This window comes from Eriocheir sinensis, unplaced genomic scaffold, assembly GCF_024679095.1.
Source record: "Eriocheir sinensis breed Jianghai 21 unplaced genomic scaffold, ASM2467909v1 Scaffold611, whole genome shotgun sequence".
NCBI classification, from domain to species: domain Eukaryota; kingdom Metazoa; phylum Arthropoda; class Malacostraca; order Decapoda; family Varunidae; genus Eriocheir; species Eriocheir sinensis.
Window position 1 is genome coordinate 18,559 of NW_026111956.1, and position 25,037 is coordinate 43,595.

At 46.2% G+C, this 25,037-nt stretch overlaps 3 protein-coding genes across 4 annotated transcripts; all 3 read left to right on the plus strand.

Annotated features, from left to right (window-relative positions):
• The first annotated feature begins 466 nt into the window (after positions 1-466).
• LOC126993407 (brain protein I3-like) lies at positions 467-19,234 on the plus strand. 2 transcript variants are annotated; one of them, XM_050852472.1, is made up of 4 exons: positions 467-603; positions 3,654-3,704; positions 7,275-7,441; positions 17,877-19,234. In XM_050852472.1, exons 2-4 carry the CDS (start codon positions 3,665-3,667, stop codon positions 18,006-18,008), a joined length of 339 nt encoding a protein of 112 aa, XP_050708429.1. In that variant the 5' UTR covers positions 467-603; positions 3,654-3,664; the 3' UTR covers positions 18,009-19,234. The 2 variants fall into 2 exon arrangements, with proteins under 2 accessions (XP_050708429.1, XP_050708428.1); XM_050852471.1 differs by lacking the exon at positions 17,877-19,234 and adding an exon at positions 11,218-12,379 and having other exon boundaries at positions 487-603.
• Positions 3,712-7,268, plus strand: LOC126993401 (uncharacterized). Its single transcript, XM_050852464.1, has 5 exons — positions 3,712-4,776; positions 4,974-5,072; positions 5,172-5,369; positions 5,468-5,665; positions 6,092-7,268. Exons 2-5 carry the CDS (start codon positions 5,014-5,016, stop codon positions 6,573-6,575), a joined length of 939 nt encoding a protein of 312 aa, XP_050708421.1. The 5' UTR covers positions 3,712-4,776; positions 4,974-5,013; the 3' UTR covers positions 6,576-7,268.
• Positions 5,991-24,246, plus strand: LOC126993402 (uncharacterized). The gene is made up of 3 exons (XM_050852465.1): positions 5,991-6,091; positions 19,432-19,827; positions 23,673-24,246. The coding sequence occupies exons 2-3, from the start codon at positions 19,472-19,474 to the stop codon at positions 24,244-24,246; spliced, it is 930 nt and encodes a 309-aa protein (XP_050708422.1). The 5' UTR covers positions 5,991-6,091; positions 19,432-19,471.
• The last annotated feature ends 791 nt before the right edge of the window (positions 24,247-25,037 follow it).

Consider the following 25,037-nt stretch of genomic DNA (forward strand, 5'->3'; position numbering starts at 1 on the left):
AATGCCCACAACTCCTACGAAAGCCTTGTCAAATAAGTGTTTCTAGGTTCATGGTACAGAGGAAGGGTCAGACTACCACCAGGGTCATTAAACTACCCATGGAAATGCCCACAACGCCTACCAAAGCCTTGTTGAATATGTGTTCTTCGGCGTCGCGCGGTTTAAAAATACGGACCTTGGACTTGCGCGAGAGAGAGTGTGTGTGTGTGTGTGTGTGTGTGTGTGTGAGAGAGAGAGAGTGTGTGAGAGAGAGAGAGAGAGAGTGTGTGTGTGTGTGTGTGTGTGTGTGTGTGTGAGAGAGAGAGAGAGAGAGAGAGAGAGAGAGAGAGAGAGAGAGAGACGGGGTGGAGGTCAAAGATCTTTCTGTGATTTGACTAACTAGAATTCTGAGTCATAGAAGCATTGTGCAATAAAATATGGCGCCCCAACTTTTGCCTTGCTGGAAATACCAAAAACCACTATGAGGCAGATACTAGTCCACCACGATAAGATAGCGATTAGATAACCCCTCCCTCACCTGACTGCTCCTGGCTACACGACCATTACCTGTCCACCGACATACACCTGACCTCCTGTTTGTCCATTTCGCCCAGACGTGAGAAGGTAGGTCTGACACACAAGCCCAAGGACCTCAGCCAGTGGGGTCGGTACAGTGAAGGGTGTATGGAGGGGGGGTTTGAATCTATACAATATAACTAAACACTCCTATATCGACCCCAATCTGTGCTTTCTCAACTAACCTTCACTTCTTGCTACGCTCTTGATGCAATATAAAAGAAAGCCAGACTCCTCATTAGCGGATTGGGGTGTTTGGAGGGGGTTTGAACCAATACAATATAACTATACACTTCTATATCCCCCCCCCTCTCTCCCCTGTACCTTCTCCACTGACCTACTCCCTCACAATATAGAAGAAAAGTCAGACTCTTCATTAGTGGATTGGGGTGTTTGGAGGGGGTTTGAACCTATACAATATAACTATACACTTCTATATCCCCCCCCTCTCTCTCCTGTACCTTCTCCACTGACCTACTCCCTCTCAATATAGAAGAAAAGTCAGACTCTTCATTAGTGGATTGGGGTGTGTGGAAGGGGTGTTTGAACCTATACAATATAACTATACACTTCTATATCCCCCCCCTCTCTCCACTGTACCTTCTCCACTGACCTACTCCCTCACAATATAGAAGAAAAGTCAGACTCTTCATTAGTGGATTGGGGTGTTTGGAGGGGGTTTGAACCAATACAATATAACTATACACTTCTATATCCCCCCCCACCTCTCCCCTGTACCTTCTCCACTGACCTACTCCCTCACAATATAAAAGAAAGCCAGACTCTTCATTAGTGGATTGGGGTGTGTGGAGGGGGTTTGAACCTATACAATATAACTATACACTTCTATATCCCCCCCCTCTCTCTCCTGTACCTGCTCCACTGACCTACTCCTCTCAATATAAAATAAAGCCAGACTCTTCATTAGTGGATTGGGGTGTGTGTAGGGGGTTTGAACCTATACAATATAACTATACACTTCTATATCCCCCCCCCCTCTCTCTCCTGTACCTTCTCCACTGACCTACTCCCTCTCAATATAAAAGAAAGCCAGACTCTTCATTAGTGGATTGGGGTGTGTGGAAGGGAGTTTGAACCTATACAATATAACTAAACACTTCTATATCCCCCCCCTCTCTCTCCTGTACCTTCTCCACTGACCTACTCCCTCACAATATAGAAGAAAAGTCAGACTCCTCATTAGCGGATTGGGGTGTTTGGAGGGGGTTTGAACCTATACAATATAACTATACACTTCTATATCCCCCACCTCTCTCCCCTGTACCTTCTCCACTGACCTATTCCCTCTCAGTATAGAAGAAAAGTCAGACTCCTCATTAGTGGACTGGGGTGTGTGGAGGGGGCAACGGAACCTACCCCATACAGTTACAGACTTCTACTGTTTTTCCTTCCCCCCCCAACACCTACCTTCTCCACTGACCTACTCCCTCACAATATAGAAGAAAAGTCAGACTCCTCATTAGTGGATTGGGGTGTGTGTAGGGGGCGTTGGACCGTACCCCATACAGCTAAACACTCCTAACCTAACCTAACCTAACCTAACCTAACCTAACCCTAGGGCTGTATTTTAAGATACCATCGCTTCTCATATCAACAATTTCTAAAGGTTAAAGAGGGGATCAATTTGGTTTTCACGAGTGTTTTTTAAGGTTCATGGCACAGAAGAAGGGTCACACTACCACCAGGGTCATAAAACTACCCCTGGAAAGGCTTACAGCTCCTACGAAAGCCTTGTCAAATATGTGTTTCTAGGTTCACAGTACAGGAGAAGGATCAGACTATCACCAGGGTCATAAAACTACCCCTGGAAATGCCCCAAATTCCTACGAAAACCTTGTCAAATATGTGTTTCTAGGTTCACAGTACAGGAGAAGGGTCAGACTACCACCAGGGTCATAAAACTACCCCTGGAAATGCCCCAAACTCCTACGAAAACCTTGTCAAATATGTGTTTCTAGGCTCACAGTACAGGAGAAGGGTCAGACTACCACCAGGGTCATAAAACTACCCCTGGAAAGGCTTACAGCTCCTACGAAAGCCTTGTCAAATATGTGTTTCTAGGTTCACAGTACAGGAGAAGGGTCACACTACCACCAGGGTCATAAAACTACCCCTGGAAAGGCTTACAGCTCCTACGAAAGCCTTGTCAAATATGTGTTTCTAGGTTCACAGTACAGGAGAAGGGTCACACTACCACCAGGGTCATAAAACTACCCCTGGAAATGCCCCAAACTCCTACGAAAGCCTAGACAAATATGTGTTTCTAGGCTCACAGTACAGGAGAAGGGTCAGACTACCACTAGGGTCATAAAACTACCCCTGGAAATGCCCACAACTCCTACGAAAGCCTTGTCAAATATGTGTTTCTAGGTTCACAGTACAGGAGAAGGGTCAGACTACCACCAGGGTCATACAACTACCCTCGGACAGGCCTACAGCTCCTACGAAAGCCTTGTCAAATATGTGAACTTGGGGGACGATATGTTTTAAAATACAACCCTTACTGTCTCCCCCCCACCCCCACCCCCCCACCCCCCACTTCCTTGCCTTAAAATATTTCCTTGATTAATAAAAGTCTTCGCAGCGAGGGATCAATATTCACTGAAGGCTCCGTAATAACACAAGTAAAAATGTGTTGTTTGTGTGTTGTGTTGCTGCTTGTTGCCATACCAATGTTATTACGATGCACCACCGACGTGAATGGTGCAACGGAGGATGACTATTGATTCGGCGTGGTACGGTGAGGGGGTACACACAGGGGTACACACATCACACAGGGGTACCCCATAAGTTATCGAGCGGCCTAGATCCTATCAACCAGACTCTCACGCCCCTTCCCTTCCCTCCCTTCCCCTCCCCCATAAGACTATCGATATGGATCTAAGTATCTGAGTGTGTGTGTGTGTGTGTGTGTGTGTGTGTGTGTGTGTGTGTGTGTTTACAGTATATAAGTAGGTTTTACCATATATCGAGTACATGTGTGTCTGTCTACCTGTGTGTGTGTGTGTGTGTGTGTGTGTGTGTGTGTGTGTGTGTGAGCCCTTCCCCTAACCATTCACTCCTCCTCCTCCTTACAGTCTCATCCAATATGGCGGACAAGTACAACGAATATTCGCCGCCCCCTCAAGGTGAGCACGCGTGGCGGCACTGGGCCTCCTCAACGGCAGAGGCTCCATTGTAGCTGGTGCCGCGGCCCCTGACACAGTGTTCCAACAAGGGTAGCCGACACTGGAGCAGCCTGAGTTTATCCCCAGTGACGGCGACAGGTTTTTGCATTGTATAGTAACTGTTATTCCGCTAAGTGTTTTACAGCTTGAAGTCTCATCAAACTTATTTTCACTAATTTCATTTTCATACCAACATTAGATAAGGCTTTTGCAGAGGTCGTGGGCACCGTTGCCAGATTGTCGTACTCAGACCATAGTATTTACCGGTTTCTGACGCCTAACTATTGCCAAGAAACATCAGGAATTAACTATTTTAACGATAATTATAAGTGAATCTCCTTATTGGGGTTCACGAGACAGTTTTGGGGTCGGAAGTCGGTAAATATAAGAGGCTGAGTAAGACAGTCTGGCAACGTTGGTCGTGGGTATTGTCATGGGTAGTTTTAAGAGCCTAGTAACACTTTGGCAAGACTGCAGTACCATGAAAGTGGCTGAGTGGTTAGCGTGCTGGGCCCACATTCACCACGCCATGGACAACGTGGGTTCGAATCCCCACGCTACCACCTGGGGTTTTTCAGTCACCGCCGAGTGGCTTAAAACTACCCACATGCTGTCCTGAAGACCACCCATCAACCCGGACTCTAGCGGAAACCGTCCAAGTGAATCAAGGAGGAGTTCCGGGGGGCAGCATGAGCCTATAAAAAAGACTGCCTGCGCCATGATGGGCTTGGGCCTACCATCTGGCCCCTGAAGAAGGCCTACCGGCGCTATAGGCGGGGATGTAAAAAAAAAAAAAAAACCGACTAATTTCCTTTGTAGACTTTGTTAGTATTTGTTGTGAGAAACGAAAAGGACTGAGAACGAGCCTCAGTTTAGGTGCGCACCCCTGGATCGCTCTCTGGTGCCGGGAGCAATCCTGTTACCGTAACTGATGACCATATAGCAGTTTTTAATTCCATAATATCATTAACCCGTCCGCTGCGATTGGCACGGATGTTGCTTTCACTGGTAGCCTGGTAACATACACTCCCAGGTCTTTCTCTGCCTCTGTGGTGGATAGTGGAGTGTTTCCCATGTGGTATTGGTGTGCTGGATATCCCTTCACTGGTAGCCTGGTCACATACACTCCATGGTCTTTCTCTGCCTATGTGGTGGATAGTGGAGTGTTTCCCATGTGGTATTGGTGTGCTGGATATCCTTCACTGGTAGCCTGGTAACATACACTCCCAGGTCTTTCTCTGCCTCTGTGGTGGATAGTGGAGTGTTTCCCATGTGGTATTGGTGTGCTGGATATCCCTTCACTGGTAGCCTGGTAACATACACTCCCAGGTCTTTCTCTGCCTCTGTGGTGGATAGTGGAGTGTTTCCCATGTGGTATTGGTGTGCTGGATATCCCTTCACTGGTAGCCTGGTAACATACACTCCAAGGTCTTTCTCTGCCTCTGTGGTGGATAGTGGAGTGTTTCCCATGTGGTATTGGTGTGCTGGATATCCCTTCACTGGTAGCCTGGTCACATACACTCCCAGGTCTTTCTCTGCCTCTGTGGTGGATAGTGGAGTGTTTCCCATGTGGTATTGGTGTGCTGGATATCCCTTCACTGGTAGCCTGGTAACATACACTCCCAGGTCTTTCTCTGCCTCTGTGGTGGATAGTGGAGTGTTTCCCATGTGGTATTGGTGTGCTGGATATCCCTTCACTGGTAGCCTGGTAACATACACTTCAGGTCTTTCTCTGCCTCTGTGGTGGATAGTGGAGTGTTTCCCATGTGGTATTGGTGTGCTGGATATCCCTTCACTGGTAGCCTGGTAACATACACTCCTAGGTCTTTCTCTGCCTCTGTGGTGGATAGTGGAGTGTTTCCCATGTGGTATTGGTGTGCTGGATATCCCTTCACTGGTAGCCTGGTAACATACACTCCCAGGTCTTTCTCTGCCTCTGTGGTGGATAGTGGAGTGTTTCCCATGTGGTATTGGTGTGCTGGATATCCCTTCACTGGTAGCCTGGTCTTTCTCTGCCTCTGTGGTGGATAGTGGAGTGTTTCCCATGTGGTATTGGTGTGCTGGATATCCCTTCACTGGTAGCCTGGTCCTTCTCTGCCTCTGTGGTGGATAGTGTAGTGTTTCCCATGTGGTATTGGTGTGCTGGATATCCCTATTACACTCGCAGGTCTTGCTTTGCCTCTTTGGTGGATAGTGGAGTGTTTCCCATGTGGTATTGGGGTGCTGGATATCCCTTCACTGGTAGCCTGGTCTTTCTCTGCCTCTGTGGTGGATAGTGGAGTGTTTCCCATGTGGTATTAGTGTGCTGGATATCCCTTCACTGGTAGCCTGGTAACATACACTCCCAGGTCTTTCTCTGCCTCTGTGGTGGATAGTGGAGTGTTTCCCATGTGGTATTGGTGTGCTGGATATCCCTTCACTGGTAGCCTGGTAACACACACTCCCAGGTCTTTCTCTGCCTCTGTGGTGGATAGTGGAGTGTTTCCCATGTGGTATTGGTGTGCTGGATATCCCTTCACTGGTAGCCTGGTAACACACACTCCCAGGTCTTTCTCTGCCTCTGTGGTGGATAGTGGAGTGTTTCCCATGTGGTATTGGTGTGCTGGATATCCCTTCACTGGTAGCCTGGTAACATACACTCCCAGGTCTTTCTCTGCCTCTGTGGTGGATAGTGGAGTGTTTCCCATGTGGTATTGGTGTGCTGGATATCCCTTCACTGGTAGCCTGGTAACATACACTCCCAGGTCTTTCTCTGCCTCTGTGATGGATAGTGGAGTGTTTCCCATGTGGTATTGGTGTGCTGGATATCTCCCCCGGCTACCTGCGGATTAAGTGCCCCCGGGAGACGAAACTCATCCGTCAAGAACATTCGATTTTTCACTCACTTGTAGAGCAGTTATGAGTCGACCCGATAACACACTTGCCAGAACATTACCCGAATCATAGTTTTTGCTCATACTAAGTTTCAACAAAGTCCTTCCTTACGACTTAAGAGTTCCCATGTCAGCTGTACGGGGTTGAATCACCTCTCGAGAACCTCTGCAAAAGTACTGATATAGTGTTGGTGGTAGCGAGTGTTCTAAGTGCTAATCGGTTCACGGATAGAGAAAGTCATATCCGCCAGGGTTGCTTTATTGGACAAAACTTACAGAGCTCATCACGACAAGGACAACACATATGATAGGTGTTTGTTTGTGTATGCGTTTGTGTGAATGTTGTTTGTGTAGGTTAACATTTAAGTGTTGGTGTATGTGTGGAACAATGTGTAACGGTGGACGACAAGAGAACGTGGACGGACAGTCAAAGGTAAACGAATACAAGGAAAGTTAACGATGAAGACGCGACAAGACAGACTGGCAGACACAGTGACGATGGACATTACATGAAAACACTGAGAATCTTAGTCTCTCTTTGCAGCACCCCATTTTCTTGTCACTGAGGGGAAGGAACACGGAATTTGAGCGGTGACTGCTACAATAGTGCGTCGGCAAACAACTACTGCCTTGCTCGCTAATGGCACCCTTTCCACAGGCCCTCCACCACCGTACAACCAGCAGCCGGCCCCCGCAGGGTTCTCGCAACAAGTGATGTACCCCCATCCGGCCTCCACCAGCAGCACCACTGTGGTCACCAGCCAGCCGATGGTCGCAGCCCAGCCCGTGATCATCGTGGCTGGGGCAAACTGTCCAGCCTGTAGGGTAAGTCATGTAACATTAGGTGTGTGTGTGTGTGTGTGTGTGTGTGTGTGTGTGTGTGTGTGTGTGTGTGTGTGTGTGTGTGTGTGTTTACAGCAAAGGAGACAGTTCAAAGGCGTAAAGAAAAATATTAAAAAAAAGCCCGCTACTCACTGCTCCTGAATAGAAGTCCAAGGAGTGTCCAAAAAGAGAGGTCAATTTCGGGAGGAGAGGTGTCCTGATACCCTCCTCTTGAAAGAGTTCAAGTCGTAGGCAGGAGGAAATGCAGATGAAGGAAGATTGTTCCAGAGTTTACCAGCGTGAGGGATGAAAGAGTGAAGATGCTGGTTAACTCTTGCATAAGGGGTTTGGACAGTATAGGGATGAAAGAGTGAAGATGCTGGTTAACTCTTGCATAAGGGGTTTGGACAGTATAGGGATGAAAGAGTGAAGATGCTGGTTAACTCTTGCATAAGGGGTTTGGTCAGTATAGGGATCAAAGAGTGATGATGCTGGTTAACTCTTGCATAAGGGGTTTGGACAGTGTAGGGATGAAAGAGTGAAGATACTGGTTAACTCTTGCATAAGGGGTTTAGACAGTATAGGGATGAAAGAGTGAAGATGCTGGTTAACTCTTGCATAAGGGGTTTGGACAGTATAGGGATGAAAGAGTGAAGATGCTGGTTAACTCTTGCATAAGGGGTTTGGACAGTATAGGGATGAAAGAGTGAAGATGCTGGTTAACTCTTGCATAAGGGGTTTGGACAGTATAGGGATGAGCATGAGTAGAAAGTCGTGTGCAGCGGGGCCGCGGGAGGGGAGGAGGCATGCAGTTAGCAAGTTCAGAAGAGCAGTCAGCGTGAAAATAGCGATAGAAGATAGAAAGAGAGGCAACATGGCGGCGGAATTCAAGAGGTAGAAGACTATCAGTAAGAGGAGAGCTGATGAGACGAAGAGCCTTAGACTCCACTCTGTCAAGGAGAGCTGTGTGAGTGGAGCCCCCCCACACATGAGATGCATACTCCATACGAGGGCGGACAAGGCCCCTGTAAATGGACAGCAACTGTGCGGGGGAGAAGAACTGGCGGAGACGGTACAGAACGCCCAGCCTCGAGGAAGCTGATTTAATAATAGAAGAGATATGAAGTTTCCAGTTGAGATTTTGAGTTAAGGATAGACCGAGGATGTTTAGTGTTGAAGAAGGTGATAGCTGAGTGTTGTCGAAGAATAGGGGATAGATGTTTGGAAGATTGTGTCGAGTGGATAGGTGGAGAAACTGTGTTTTTGAGGCGTTGAAGAACACCAGGTTCCTCTTGCCCCAATCGGAAATAATATTAAGGGCTGAGGCTAAGCGTTCTGTTGCCTCCAGCCTTGAATCGTTAAGTTCCTGTGGAGTGGGTCTTCTATTAAAAGAAGTTGAGTAATGCAGAGTGGAGTCATCGGCGTAAGAATGAACAGGACAGTTCGTTTTGGAAAGAAGATCATCAATGAACAACAGAAAGAGAGTGGGAGATAGAACAGAACCCTGTGGGACACCACTGTTAATAGGTTTAGCGGAAGAACAGTGACCGTCCACCACAGCAGAAATAGAACGGTCAGAAAGGAAACTGGAGATAAAAGTACAGAGAGAAGGATAGAAACCGTAGGAGGGTAGTTTGGAAAGCAACGATTTGTGCCAGACCCTATCAAAAGCTTTTGATATGTCCAGCGCAATAGCAAAGGTTTCACCGAAACGGCTAAGAGAGGATGACCAAGAGTCAGTTAAGAAGGCTAGGAGATCACCAGTAGAACGCCCCTTGCGGAACCCATACTGGCGATCAGATAGAAGGTCAGAAGTGGAAAGGTGCTTTTGAATCTTCCGGTTAAGGATTGATTCAAAAGCTTTAGATACCCAGGAGAGTGAAGCTATAGAGCGGTAGTTTAAGGGATTGGAACGGTCACCCTTCTTAGGCACAGGCTGTACAAAGGCATACTTCCAGCAGGAAGGAAAGGTAGATGTTGACAGGCAGAGGCGAAAGAGTTTGACCAGGCAGGGTGTCAGCACGGAAGCACAGTTTTTAAGGACAATAGAAGGCACTCCATCAGGTCCATAAGCCTTCTGAGGATTGAGGCCAGAGAGGGCATAGAAAACATCATTTGGAAGAATCTATATAACAGGCATAAAAGAGTCAGAGGGGGGATGAGTAGGAGGAACATGCCCAGAATCGTCCAGAGTGGAGTTTTTAGAAAAAAGTTTGAGAGAAGAGTTCAGCCTTAGAGATAGATGAGACGGCAGTGTTGCCGTCAGGACTGAGGAGTGGAGGGAAAGATGAAGAAGTGAAGTTGGAGGAGATGTTTTTGGCTAGATGCCAGAAGTCACGGGAAGAGTTAGAGAAAGCAAGTGTGTGTGTGTGTGTGTGTGTGTGTGTGTGTGTGTGTGTGTGTGTGTGTGTGTGTGTGTGTGTATTCAGTTACTTATTTATAGCTCTTCATTTCTCCATATTCTTCCTTCATTGATGTATGAATGCATTTCGTTCACACATTCCTATTTTTGTTTCCAAGAGCACACACACTTTATATCGGCTCAGCCTTTAACGCCTGGCCTGCGAGGCTGCTTCCTCCATGCCCGGCTCACTGTGAGGCAACAGCACCATTGTCCTTTACTAAGTCTCCCGAACGATAGACAGAACTTTGATGCAGCAACGAGGGTTTCCTGACTCCCCGTGTGACTGTGTAGCACAACTCTACTTTATCTTAATGTAGACCGTAGGCTTCCAGTGCAACACCTGCTATTGACTTTGACTTATCAGCTTTTAGTGCGGACTCTTATATTTGTTATAAGAACACAAGAACGTAGGAGTCTGCAGGAGGCCGGTAGGTCTGTACAAGGCAGCTCCTTTGAACCTAAGCTCCCGTGTATCTAACCCCACCTAATATCGCTGTCCATGAATTTATCTATTTTTGAATGTGACAATTGTATTGGCACTCACCACATGACTGCTAAGCCTGTTCCACTCATCCACCACTCTGTTAGTAAACCAATTTTTGCCTATGTCCCTGTTGAATCTGAAGTTATCCAGTTTAAACCCATTACTTCGTGTCCTACCCGGTTCTCTTACCAACAAAACCTTGTGAATATCTCCCTTATTAAAGCCCTTCATCCATTTATAAACCTCGATCATGTCTCCACGCACCCTTCGCCTTGCTAGAGAATGCAAGTTTAACTGTTTGAGTCTTTCCTCGTATGGCAAGTTTCTCAACCCCTGAATCATCTTAGTCATCCTCCTCTGCACCGATTCTAACACTCTGATATCCATTCTATAGTAAGGTGACCAGAACTGAACCGCATAGTCAAGATGAGGTTTAAGTAATGCTAAATATAGTTTGAGGAAGACTTCGGGGCTTCTGTTGCTTACGCTCCTTGAAATAAATCCCAGTACCCTGTTAGCTCGATTTCTAGCTTGAATGCATTGTGCCCTTGGACGGAGATCAGAGCTCACTAAGACCCCTAAATCCCTCTCGCACCCAGACCTGCTTATGAGAGTGTCACTTAAGCAATAGTTATGTGAGGGGTTGTTCCTACCTACACTCAGAATACTGCACTTCCCTACATTGAACTCCATCTGCCATTTATCCGCCCAGTCATACAATCTGTTTATGAAGAATACTTTGTTAAAAGGAAGAGAAAGAGAAAAAGGGCTGACATTGCACATCGCCCAATCATTGAAGGAGTTTGAGGGAGTGATTAGTGCATGGGTCGCCACTAGCGTGTATATCTTTGGCTATCTTGCATGGTGACGCGTCTGTTCTCCTCCTCTCAGAGCGGGATGCTTACCAGCGAGTTTACCTGCTGCGGGATATTCCTGGGAATCTGTTGCTTCCCGCTGGGCCTCATCTGCTGCTTCATGATGAGGGAACGCCGCTGCACGAACTGTCGCCTCTCGTACGGGAGCGCGTAGACACCTGAAGTCATGCCCAAAGATGGTCGCCTCGAGAAAAGGTTAAGCCTCCTGTGAGCGACTTTGAGGAACACCACAACGGCGGAACACTGAGATCAACGCGTCAGAAGATGAGAGTGACACCCTTGAATTAGTGATCGATTAGCAGTAATGGCTATTCACAAAGGTTACGAGAAAAGGTTAAGCCTCTTGAGAGCGACTTTAAAGAACACCACAACGGCAGAACACTGAGATCAACGCGTCAGAAGATGAGAGTGACACCCTTGAATTAGTGAACGATTAGCAGTAATGGATAGTCACAAAACTTCCCAGAAAACACGGAGAGCCATGCATCAGGGTCCCCTCACTCGGCTTTCCTTAGTGACGGGGCGCCAGGCCGTCAGCGCTGTTCCCTGGCGCCGAAGAGATCTGTCACTTTTGTCCAGAAACAGCGATTTAGGCTGTGACGGAAGGAACACCAAGGAAGACACCGCGTCACTTCAGCTGGTCAAACATCGAAGCCTTGCCTAACGCTCCTTCTCTTTTGCCAAATGATTCGCGGCCACCTCTGAAATCCACGCGTGTTCCTGGCGCCATGATTATATACTGGCCTGCACGCTTCTATATTGGTCTCAGAAACACGGACACATTCACCGACAGGACTAAATTTGACTGTCTTCTGCCGCCTAAAGTTACTCTTCCCAAAGTGAAATCATAAAGCAAAGCGCAGACTGCCTTCAAGTAGGTTCACTAAGATAGTTCCTTGCTTATTAATATGACGATGTGACGCTCGATAAAAAAAATTGAAAACATTGTATATAATTTTCATGTATATCTAAATACATATAAATTGCAAAAAACTATTTACTACTCATTATGAAGCTTTCAGTGTAAAATGTTGTATTTCTGGGTAAAAGGAACCTTAGCGATTTTAATCTTAGCTATCTTTTTTAGTGTGTTCAAGTACTGTATGAGGTTACCAGACTTAGTTACGCTTTACCCGAGTTAACAGCCACTGATGCTGAAATACACTGATCCTGACCAATATGAATTTTAATTACTGAAGATCCATCTGGAGATATTGATAAAAAAATATACTATATACTTTACTTGTTGTTTTCCTTTGCATAACAATACTTTGATGGTAGAAGTGAGAACGGGGTATGGAACACGGTTTGGTTATGTGGTTTTCGGCCAATGCTTCTAAAGAAAACTGTATTTTTCGTGAGATGTTATCATTTTCGAATAGTATGAACCTCAGAACACACAGACATTCTCACGCCCTCGCTCTATCATGTCTTCGTAAGTTGTTCCCATCTTCTGATTCTGAAAACATTACATTATTCCTTCCCAAGACCTCAGAACACACACACATTCTCACGTCCTAACTCTATCGTGTCTTCATAAGTTGTTCCTATCTTCTGAATCTGAAAACATTACATTATTCCTTCCCAAGACCTCAGAACGCACACACATTCTCACGTCCTAACTCTATCGTGTCTTCATAAGTTGTTCCTATCTTCTGAATCTGAAAACATAACATTATTCCTTCCCAAGACCTCAGAACACACACACATTCTCACGCCCTCGCTCTATCGTGCTGTCTTCATAAGTTCTCCCATCTTCTGAGTCTGAAAACATTACATTATTCCTTCCCAAGACCTCAGAACACACACACATTCTCACGTCCTCGCTCTATCGTGCTGTCTTCATAAGTTCTCCCATCTTCTGATTCTGAAAACATTACATTATTCCTTCCCAAGACCTCAGAACACACACACATTCTCACGCCCTCGCTCTATCGTGCTGTCTTCAAAAGTTCTCCCATCTTCTGAGTCTGAAAACATTACATTATTCCTTCCCAAGACCTCAGAACACACACACATTCTCACGCCCTCGCTCTATCGTGTCTTCATAAGTTCTTCCCATCTTCTGAGTCTGAAAACATAACATTATTCCTTCCCAAGACCTCAGAACACACACACATTCTCACGCCCTCGCTCTATCATGTCGTCTTCATAAGTTCTCCCATCTTCTGAGTCTGAAAACATTACATTATTCCTTCCCAAGACCTCAGAACACACAGACATTCTCACGTCCTAACTCTATCGTGTCTTCATAAGTTCTCCCATCTTCTGAATCTGAAAACATTACATTATTCCTTCCCAAGACCTCAGAACACACACACATTCTCACGTCCTAACTCTATCGTGTCGTCTTCATAAGTTCTCCCATCTTCTGAGTCTGAAAACATTACATTATTCCTTCCCAAGACCTCACAACACACACACATTCTCACGCCCTAACTCTATCGTGCTGTCTTCATAAGTTCTCCCATCTTCTGATTCTGAAAACATTACATTATTCCTTCCCAAGACCTCAGAACACACATACATTCTCACGTCCTCGCTCTATCGTGTCTTCATAAGTTCTCCCATCTTCTGAGTCTGAAAACATTACATTATTCCTTCCCAAGACCTCAGAACACACAGACATTCTCACGCCCTAACTCTATCGTGTCTTCATAAGTTCTCCCATCTTCTGAGTCTGAAAACATTACATTATTCCTTCCCAAGACCTCAGAACACACACACATTCTCACGGGGTCACTCTACCATGTCGTCTTCATAAGTTCTCCCATCTTCTGAATCTGAAAACATTACATTATTCCTTCCCAAGACGTGTATGTGTCGATGGTGCTGTTGCAGTGATGCAGAACACACACACATTCTCACGGGGTCACTCTACCATGTCGTCATTCATAAGTTCTCCCATCTTCTGAGTCTGAAAACATTACATTATTCCTTCCCAAGACGTGTATGTGTCGATGGTGCTGTTGCAATGATGCATTTGGCCCGTCGCTGGTACACGGTAAAGCCACAAATTTGGCCCGTCGCTGCTACACGGTAAAGCCACAAATTTGGCCCGTCGCTGCTACACGGTAAAGCCACAAATTTGGCCCGTCGCTGCTACACGGTAAAGCCACAAATTTGGCCCGTCGCTGCTACACGGTAAAGCCACAAATTTGGCCCGTCGCTGCTACACGGTAAAGCCACAAATTTGGCCCGTCGTTGCTACACGGTAAAGCCACAAATTTGGCCCGTCGCTGCTACACGGTAAAGCCACAAATTTGGCCCGTCGCTGCTACACGGTAAAGCCACAAATTTGGCCCGTCGCTGCTACCTCAGATAAACTAGTCTTTTCATTACGAAGCATATATACCTTCCAAATACTTCCGAGTCTAGATTACTTCACAAGACCTAAATGATAACAAAAAACAAAGCCTTGGTTATGGGAAGAAAGTAAAGATTGCAGAGAAAACTTTGCCTCAAAACTCAATTTCTCCACCCGTCAACTCGACACAATCTTCCAAACACCTATCCGCTACTCTTCGATAACACTCAGCCGTCACCTACTTCCACAATAAACATTTTCGGTCTATTCTTAAATCAAAATATTAACTGGTAACTTCATATCTCCTCTCTCGCTAAATCAGCTTCCTGGAGATTGGGCGCCTGTTCTTTTTCCCTACGCAGATGCTATCCATATACAGGGGCCTTGTCCGCCCTCATATGGAGTAAGCATCTCTTATGTGGGGGAGCTTAACACACAGAGCTCAATAGATCTTCGTCTCATCAACTCCTCTCTTCTTACTGACAGACTTCTATAGATTCCGCTGCAATGTTGCCTCTCTTTCTATCTTCTCTCAATATTTTCATGTTGACTGCTCGTCTGAACTTGCTAACTGCATCTCCCTCCCCCACCTCCCTCCCACGGACCCGCTGCACACGACTTCATACTCAAGCTCATTTCTGTTCTATCCAAATCCCTTATGCAAGAGTTTACCAGTGTCTTCATTCTTTCATCCCTATACTGTCCAAACCCCTTATGCAAGAGTTAACCAGCATCTTCACTCTTTCATCCCTATACTGTCCAAACCCCTTATGCAAGAGTTAACCAGCATCTTCACTCTTTCATCCCTATACTGTCCAAACCCCTTATGCAAGAGTTGACCAGTATCTTCATTCTTTCATCCCTATACTGTCCAAACCCCTTATGCAAGAGTTAACCAGCATCTTCACTCTTTCATCCCTATACTGTCCAAACCCCTTATGCAAGAGTTAACCAGCATCTTCACTCTTTCATCCCTATACTGTCCAAACCCCTTATGCATGAGTTAACCAGCATCTTCATTCTTTCATCCCTATACTGTCCAAACCCCTTATGCAAGAGTTAACCAGTATCTTCACTCTTTCATCCCTATACTGTCCAAACCCCTTATGCAAGAGTTAACCAGCATCTTCACTCTTTCATCCCTATACTGTCCAAACCCCTTATGCAAGAGTTAACCAGCATCTTCACTCTTTCATCCCTATACTGTCCAAACCCCTTATGCAAGAGTTAACCAGCATCTTCACTCTTTCATCCCTATACTGTCCAAACCCCTTATGCAAGAGTTAACCAGCATCTTCACTCTTTCATCCCTATACTGTCCAAACCCCTTATGCAAGAGTTAACCAGCATCTTCACTCTTTCATCCCTATACTGTCCAAACCCCTTATGCAAGAGTTAACCAGCATCTTCACTCTTTCATCCCTATACTGTCCAAACCCCTTATGCAAGAGTTAACCAGCATCTTCACTCTTTCATCCCTATACTGTCCAAACCCCTTATGCAAGAGTTAACCAGCATCTTCACTCTTTCATCCCTATACTGTCCAAACCCCTTATGCAAGAGTTAACCAGCATCTTCACTCTTTCATCCCTATACTGTCCAAACCCCTTATGCAAGAGTTAACCAGCATCTTCACTCTTTCATCCCTATACTGCCCAAACCCCTTATGCAAGAGTTAACCAGCATCTTCACTCTTTCATCCCTATACTGTCCAAACCCCTTATGCAAGAGTTGACCAGTATCTTCACTCTTTCATCCCTATACTGTCCAAACCCCTTATGCAAGAGTTAACCAGCATCTTCACTCTTTCATCCCTATACTGTCCAAACCCCTTATGCAAGAGTTGACCAGTATCTTCACTCTTTCATCCCTTCCGCTGGTAAACTCACGAAACAGCCTTCCCTCGTATGTGTTTCCTCCTGCCTACGACTTTAACTCTTTCAAGAGGAGAGTATCGAGGCACGCGGAGGAGGAGGAGGAGGAGGAGGAGGAGGAGGAGGAGGAAGAGGGAGTATATAAAGGAGGAAGAAAATGAAGGAAGGAAAATGGAGGTGGAGGAAGAGGAAGAAGAGAGAAAGATGAATAAGTAAAGGAGGAAAAAGAAGAGGAGAAGGAGGAGGAGGAGGAGGAGGAGGAGGAAGAGGAGGAAGAGGAGGAGGAGGAGGAGGAAACAGGAGGAGGGGGAGGAGGAGGAGGAGGAAACAGGAGGAGGGGGAGGAGGAGGAAGAGGAGGGGGAAACAGGAAGAGGAGGAAGAGGAGGAGGAGGAAGAGGAGGAGGAGGCGGAAACAGGAGGAGGAGGAGGAGGAAACAGGAGGAGGAGGAGGAGGAGGAGGAGAGGAGGAGGAGGAGGAGGAGGAGGAGGCAGATGTGTTTCCCAGCATCCACAGACTAAACTCGCAGGATACAGAAACTCAGAGGAAAGAGTAATCTGCTAACGCTGACCTCCCCGCCCGAAGCTGACCGCTCTTTTGACCTCTCCTGTTGAGCGTGTGTGAGTAACTTATAGCGCGCTCTTTCCTTAATGCTTTGATCTCTGCCTTTGATCTGCAGCCCTTGCGGTAAGATAAACAAACAAAAACAACAACAACCTCTCATCAAATCCTTTTTTCGAGGTGGTAGATGTAATACAGTTGTTGGAAAAAGTGCTCCCATTGCGTCATTTTTTTATTTTTTTTTGTTTTTCGTGAACGCCTATATCGCCAGTAGGCTTGCTTAAGGGGCCTGGGTGGTAGTCGGCCCCACTCCGTCATGGCGCAGGCAAGTGTTTATAGTGGCGCCATCTTCTCTTGGCTCATGCTGCCCCCCGGAACCCCTTCTTGATTCACTTGAGTCCGGGTTGATGGGCGGTCTTCAGGACAGCATGTGGGTAGTTTTAAGCCACTCGGCGGTGACTGAAAAATCCCAGGTGGTAGCGTGGGGATTCGAACCCGCGTCGTCCATCACGCGGTGAATGTGGGCCCAGCACGCTACCACTCAGCCACCGCTATCCTCCTTCTGCAATACATGGGCACGAAGGGATATACTAAATTATGATGACCACAGAACCCAGAGCCACAGCACGCTACACGACACAGGACCAATACTAAGATAAACAGTTTTCCTTTGCGTCCTAAACCCACATTCGCAGGGAGGGGAGGAAAGGGGGCGAGGGGGGTAGAGTCGGAATCGGAATCGGAGTCGTAACCTTAAAATATCCTGGAATCGGAATCGGAGTCGAATTTTTTAATATCCGATTCCACACCCTTGGTTATATGATTGTATAGTATCTGAAAAATGTTGATTGATGAACTAACTCTTACTAAACAGAATCAATCAATCAATCAAGGTTGTATTGACCCTTAACTCTTCCTCCATGGCCTCGCGTAGACCGGCATCCTGAGGAATGACTTCACCACATGCGGCATTGTGATGGGCATCTGCTTCTTCCCAATCGGTCTCTTGTGCTGCTTCCTAATGATGGAGCGGCGTTGTTCCTACTGCGGGCTCACCTTTGCCTAACCTGACGCTACGAACGGGGAAGCGGTCGGCTGCCTCGAGGGACGGCCACACAGGACACCGGACGACGGCATATAGGTGTGGGCAGCGATGACCGGCCGGCACATGAGCTTCGTCTAATGTGGATTTGCATTTGTTATTTTACTCTCATGATTCGAATAGGGGAAGTTAAGAGCCTATCCTTCGTCCATGGCATTTCACTTTGCTACCTCCTAAGTCTGTATATACCAAGTCAAGTCACTCTGCTTCAAAACGGCGACCGGTACGCGCAGGAGGCGGGGTTTGGGGGCGGAGCAGCGGGATGACGTCACTTGGAGCCAAAAGAAAATATACCCGCCAGTTCAGGGGTGACTAAAGTTGGGGCCGTGTGTGCACTCTGGATGTGCATGCTTGCTTTGTTTCACAGCGCGTTCAGGCAAAACACTGACGAAAAAATATGTCTTTTTATTGTGCTATTGCGTGACTGTAATTCCAATGCCTACAAACGGCGGTGTGGGGTGTGAGGGAGGGCATGTTGAAGTGATTGATTTAAATTAGTCCGCCTTTCCTCGTTTTCTCTAAATCCCTGTTTCTACATTCTCTAGTTTGGCTCCAAGCAACGTCACGCATAAGCCACGCCTCGGCCGTGTCTCCTCCCACAAACCTGCGCGTGACATGACTTGGTATATATAGACTTTGGCTACCTCAATGTATCAGAGTCCCGGGCTGACACCTGATTAGCTAGTCTGTTTGAGCGAATGATTGACTAGAATCTACATTGTCTGTGGTGAATTTTGGGGTGACTAAATTATCTCAAGGACAACTCTTATTTTCCTTCTTTTGTTTTGTTTTTTCTTTTATATTTATTTCTTCTTCTTCTTCTTCTTCTTTTTCATCTTTTACTTCTTCTGCTTCTTCTTCTTCTTCTTCTTTTATCAGCTATTATTATTATTATTATTATTATTATTATTATTATTATTATTATTATTATTATTATTATTATTATTGTGAACCCTACCACCAATACTGTTACAAACATCATTATCATCACTGCCAATATCGTTACTGCTATCCTTGCAACTCTTCTTCCCGTCCGCTGCGATTGGCACGGATTTGGCCTTCACTGGTAGCCTGGTAACATACACTCCCAGGTCTTTCTCTGCCTCTGTGATGGATAGTGGAGTGTTTCCCATGTGGTATTGGTGTGCTGGATATCCCTTCACTGGTAGCCTGGTAACATACACTCCCAGGTCTTTCTCTTCCTCTGTGGTGGATAGTGGAGTGTTTCCCATGGGGTATTGGTGTGCTGGATATCCCTTCACTGTAGCCTGGTAACATACACTCCCAGGTCTTTCTCTGCCTCTGTGGTGGATAGTGGAGTGTTTCCCATGTGGTATTGGTGTGCTGGATATCCCTTCACTGGTAGCCTGGTAACATACACTCCCAGGTCTTTCTCTGCCTCTGTGGTGGATAGTGGAGTGTTTCCCATGTGGTATTGGTGTGCTGGATATCCCTTCACTGGTAGCCTGGTAACATACACTCCCAGGTCTTTCTCTGCCTCTGTGGTGGATAGTGGAGTGTTTCCCATGTGGTATTGGTGTGCTGGATATCCCTTCACTGGTAGCCTGGTAACATACACTCCCAGGTCTTTCTCTGCCTCTGTGGTGGATAGTGGAGTGTTTCCCATGTGGTATTGGTGTGCTGGATATCCCTTCACTGGTAGCCTGGTAACATACACTCCCAGGTCTTTCTCTGCCTCTGTGGTGGATAGTGGAGTGTTTCCCATGTGGTATTGGTGTGCTGGATATCCCTTCACTGGTAGCCTGGTAACATACACTCCCAGGTCTTTCTCTGCCTCTGTGGTGGATAGTGGAGTGTTTCCCATGTGGTATTGGTGTGCTGGATATCCCTTCACTGGTAGCCTGTAACATACACTCCCAGGTCTTTCTCTGCCTCTGTGGTGGATAGTGGAGTGTTTCCCATGTGGTATTGGTGTGGATATCCCTTCACTGGTAGCCTGGTAACATACACTCCCAGGTCTTTCTCTGCCTCTGTGGTGGATAGTGTGTGGTTCCCATGTGGTATTGGTGTGCTGGATATCCCTTCACTGGTAGCCTGTTAACATACCTCCCAGGTCTTTCTCTGCCTCTGTGGTGGATAGTGGTTTCCCATGTGGTATTGGTGTGCTGGATATCCCTTCACTGGTAGCCTGGTAACATACACTCCCAGGTCTTTCTCTGCCTCTGTGGTGGATAGTGGAGTGTTTCCCATGTGGTATTGGTGTGCTGGATATCCCTTCACTGGTAGCCTGGTAACATACACTCCCAGGTCTTTCTCTGCCTCTGTGGTGGATAGTGGAGTGTTTCCCATGTGGTATTGGTGTGCTGGATATCCCTTCACTGGTAGCCTGGTAACATACTCCCAGGCCTTTCTCTGCCTCTGTGGTGGATAGTGGAGTGCTTCCTATATGGTATTGGTGCTGGATATCCCTTCACTGGTAGCCTGGTAACATACACTCCCAGGTCTTTCTCTGCCTCTGTGGTGGATAGTGGAGTGTTTCCCATGTGGTATTGGTGTGCTGGATATCCCTTCACTGGTAGCCTGGTAACATACACTCCCAGGTCTTTCTCTGCCTCTGTGGTGGATAGTGGAGTGTTTCCATGTGGTATTGGTGTGCTGGATATCCCTTCACTGGTAGCCTGGTAACATACACTCCCAGGTCTTTCTCTGCCTCTGTGGTGGATAGTGGAGTGTTTCCCATGTGGTATTGGTGTGCTGGATATCCCTTCACTGGTAGCCTGGTAACATACACTCCCAGGTCTTTCTCTGCCTCTGTGGTGGATAGTGGAGTGTTTCCCATGTGGTATTGGTGTGCTGGATATCCCTTCACTGGTAGCCTGGTAACATACACTCCCAGGTCTTTCTCTGCCTCTGTGGTGGATAGTGGAGTGTTTCCCATGTGGTATTGGTGTGCTGGATATCCCTTCACTGGTAGCCTGGTAACATACACTCCCAGGTCTTTCTCTGCCTCTGTGGTGGATAGTGGAGTGTTTCCCATGTGGTATTGGTGTGCTGGATATCCCCTCCCAAGGTACAGGACTTCACATTTCTCTTCATTGAATTGTAGCAGTCACTTTTTGTTCCATTCCTGTAGCTTGGTGAGGTCTTCTGGTAGGAAATCCGCAGTCAAGGAGTTAAACTGATCAATATTCGAGTGTTATCTTCAGTAAGGTCATTCAGCTCCTATGGTCAGACCCTCCGTCATCGCCTTCCTCGACACTCCATTACACCAAAGATGTATTTTTTTCAATAGCTTTTTTTTTTTTCCTTCTTTTTTTTTCAGAATATGTGGGTCAAATGTTTTAGTCAGACTACGATTCCTACATTCTCTATTTATCTTTCAATAACAAATGGTAAAAGGAAAATTTGAAAGGGACGCGTATTCCAACCTGGGCCTATGTACTGTAGACAATCCAGGCCTATGTAAACAACCAGGGCCTATGAGTAGACAACCAAGGCCTATTTAGACAACCAGAACCTATGTAAACAACCAGGGCCTATGTAGACAAGCAAGGCCTATGTATTCGACCAGGGCCTATGTAGACAACCAGGGCCTATGTATTCAACCAGGACCTATGTATTCAACCAGGACCTATGTATTCAACCAGGACCTATGAGCAGACAACCAAGGCCTATTTAGACAACCAGAACCTATGTAGACAACCAGGGCCTATGAGTAGACAACCAAGGCCTATTTAGACAACCAGAACCTATGTAGACAACCAGGGCCTATGTAAACAACCAGGGCCTATGTATTCAAACAGGACCGATGTAAACAAGCAGGGCCTATGTAAACAAGGTAGGCCTATGTATACACTCCTGCATTTCAGATCTTAGCCCTACATGACCTCACACACACAATGGTTCTCATGGAAACTGTAACAGGGCAAAAAATAAATACAAACATTATACTTTTCAATAACGGATAGGGACACTTTTAATCATGCATATTTACTGCCCTCTCTCTCTCTCTCTCTCTCTCTCTCTCTCTCTCTCTCTCTCTCTCTCTCTCTCTCTCTCTCTCTCTCTCTCTCTCTCTCTCTCTCTCTCTCTCTTCTTTTTATATCAACGCAAAAAACTAGGAATTTGCAAGGAATTTTATCGTGTTTTGTGCTTGGTTAGGGAGCTTACGAATTTCCTGTATTGTAAGACATTTTCGTTTCTCACATCAGCTGTTTCTAAAGGTCAAAGAAGGGGTCAGGCCGATTATAATGAGTGTTTCTTCAGGTTCAGGGTACAGAGGAAGGGTCAGACTACCACCAGGGTCATAAAACTACTCCTGGAAATGCCCACAACTCCTATGAAAGCCTTGTCAAATATGTGTTTCTAGGTTCACGGTACAGAAGAAGGGTCACACTACCACCAGGGTCATAAAACTACTCCTGGAAATGCCCACAACTCCTACGAAAGCCTTGTCAAATATGTGTTTCTAGGTTCACGGTACAGAAGAAGGGTCAGACTACCACCAGGGTCATAAAACTACTCCTGGAAATGCCCACAACTCCTATGAAAGCCTTGTCAAATATGTGTTTCTAGGTTCACGGTACAGAAGAAGGGTCAGACTACCACCAGGGTCATAAAACTACCCCTGGAAATGCCCACAACTCCTATGAAAGCCTTGTCAAATATGTGTTTCTAGGTTCACGGCACAGAAGAAGGGTTACACTACCACCAGGGTCATAAAACTACTCCTGGAAATGCCCACAACTCCTATGAAAGCCTTGTCAAATATGTGTTTCTAGGTTCATGGTACAGAGGAAGGGTCACACTACCACCAGGGTCATAAAACTACTCCTGGAAATGCCCACAACTCCTACGAAAGCCTTGTCAAATATGTGTTTCTAGGTTCACGGTACAGAAGAAGGGTCACACTACCACCAGAGTCATAAAACTACCCCTGGAAATGCCCACAACTCCTATGAAAGCCTTGTCAAATATGTGTTTCTAGGTTCACGGTACAGAAGAAGGTTTAGACCACCACCAGGGTCATAGAACTACTCCTGGAAATGCCCACAACTCCTTCGAAAGCCTTGTCAAATATGTGTTTCTATGTTCAGGGTACAGAAGACGGGTCACACTACCACCAGGGTCATAAAACTACCCCTGGAAATGCCCACAACTCCTATGAGAGCCTTGTCAAATAGGTGTTCTTGGTCTACGAAAAGTCTCATGATACAACCTTATAAGTGTTTGCTGTTGGAAGTTCGCTCTGGGTGAATCGCTTAATACTGGCGGCGGGTCAAGCTAAATGGGTGGTTTTCTTAATTCGTGACAATGGAAACTGTTCTCTTAGATCATAATAATACTTGCTGTTAATACATAGGCCCTCAAACTGTCTCCAAATAGGGCAACCATAACTGCTAAATTCTGTTTCAGTGGTCCATTAAATTCTGATAATCCCACACCTTTTTTCCATAGCTGTTGATACTCAAGGATAATGATTGTATGACAGTAATCTTGGTGTCAAATTAAAACTGTCTATTATGCTGTTGAAATATATTATTTTTCCATATTGTTTTGTTTATTCCACTGAATGTGTGTCATACTGCTTAGTGTGTCAGTGTTTCCCATGTGGTATTGGTGTGCTGGATATCCCTTCACTGGTAGTCTGGTAACATACACTCCCAGGTCTTTCTCTGCCTCTGTGGTGGATAGTGGAGTGTTTCCCATGTGGTATTGGTGTGCTGGATATCCCTTCACTGGTACCCTGGTAACATACACTCCCAGGTCTTTCTCTGTGGTGGATAGTGGAGTGTTTCCCATGTGGTATTGGTGTGCTGGATATCCCTTCACTGGTAGCCTGGTCACATACACTCCCAGGTCTTTCTCTGCCTCTGTGGTGGATAGTGGAGTGTTTCCCATGTGGTATTGGTGTGCTGGATATCCCTTCACTGGTAGCCTGGTAACATACACTCCCAGGTCTTTCTCTGCCTCTGTGGTGGATAGTGGAGTGTTTCCCATGTGGTATTGGTGTGCTGGATATCCCTTCACTGGTAGCCTGGTAACATACACTCCCAGGTCTTTCTCTGCCTCTGTGGTGGATAGTGGAGTGTTTCCCATGTGGTATTGGTGTGCTGGATATCCCTTCACTGGTAGCCTGGTAACATACACTCCCAGGTCTTTCTCTGCCTCTGTGGTGGATAGTGGAGTGTTTCCCATGTGGTATTGTGTGCTGGATATCCCTTCACTGGTAGCCTGGTAACATACACTCCAGGTCTTTCTCTGCCTCTGTGGTGGATAGTGGAGTGTTTCCCATGTGGTATTGGTGTGCTGGATATCCCTTCACTGGTAGCCTGGTAATACACTCCCAGCTCTTTCTCTGCCTCTGTGGTGTTTAGTGGAGTGTTTCCCATGTGGTATTGGTGTGCTGGATATCCCTTCACTGGTAGCCTGGTAACATACACTCCCAGGTCTTTCTCTGCCTCTGTGGTGGATAGTGGAGTGTTTCCCATGTAGTATTGGCGTGCTGGATTTCCCCTCCCAAGATGCATGACCTCAAATTTTTCTTCACTAAATTGTACCAGCCACCTTTTGCTCCACTCCCGAAGCTTGGTGACATGAAGAATCTTTGACAGAAGTTCTCTTGTGCCAATGAATATATTACAGTGAGTCTTGGCAGTCAACGGTGAACTATTTGCACGAACCATTTGCATGACAGTCCAGTTTTGCTTTCCTTACAGTCTCTCCACTCCTACGATGCAAGCCTGAGACATCATCTACGAATACGACCAGTGTGAATGTGTGGGTGAACTCTGCATCTCGTAAGACCTCATGAAACGCGAATGACATGAATTGAAAATATAATATACCCGACTTTGCATGGTCTGAAAACAATGATAATATTAACAATAGCAACACCTGTAAGAGAAGAACAAAGAAAAACAATACACGCAACACAAAACCAGCCTGTAGGAAAGAAAAAACACATTGGCGGAGAAGCAACACAATAATACATGATAATAACAAGCGGATGAATGGGAACAAAAGAATGAA

What these genes read in the sequence shown, in the direction of transcription:
- LOC126993407 (XM_050852471.1), top strand. Translation starts at nt 3,665, where the DNA reads ATGGCGGACAAGTACAACGAATATTCGCCGCCCCCTCAAG. An exon ending in ATATTCGCCGCCCCCTCAAG is followed by an intron (nt 3,705 to 7,274) that starts GTGAGCACGCGT and finishes CCCTTTCCACAG; the next exon opens with GCCCTCCACCACCGTACAAC. An exon ending in CAAACTGTCCAGCCTGTAGG is followed by an intron (nt 7,442 to 11,217) that starts GTAAGTCATGTA and finishes TCCTCCTCTCAG; the next exon opens with AGCGGGATGCTTACCAGCGA.
- LOC126993401 (XM_050852464.1), top strand. Translation starts at nt 5,014, where the DNA reads ATGTGGTATTGGTGTGCTGGATATCCCTTCACTGGTAGCCTGGTAACA. An exon ending in CTGGTAACATACACTCCCAG is followed by an intron (nt 5,073 to 5,171) that starts GTCTTTCTCTGC and finishes ATACACTCCAAG; the next exon opens with GTCTTTCTCTGCCTCTGTGG. An exon ending in CTGGTAACATACACTCCCAG is followed by an intron (nt 5,370 to 5,467) that starts GTCTTTCTCTGC and finishes CATACACTTCAG; the next exon opens with GTCTTTCTCTGCCTCTGTGG.
- LOC126993402 (XM_050852465.1), top strand. Translation starts at nt 19,472, where the DNA reads ATGTGGTATTGGTGTGCTGGATATCCCTTCACTGGTAGCCTGGTAACA. An exon ending in CTGGTAACATACACTCCCAG is followed by an intron (nt 19,828 to 23,672) that starts GTCTTTCTCTGC and finishes ATACACTCCCAG; the next exon opens with GTCTTTCTCTGCCTCTGTGG.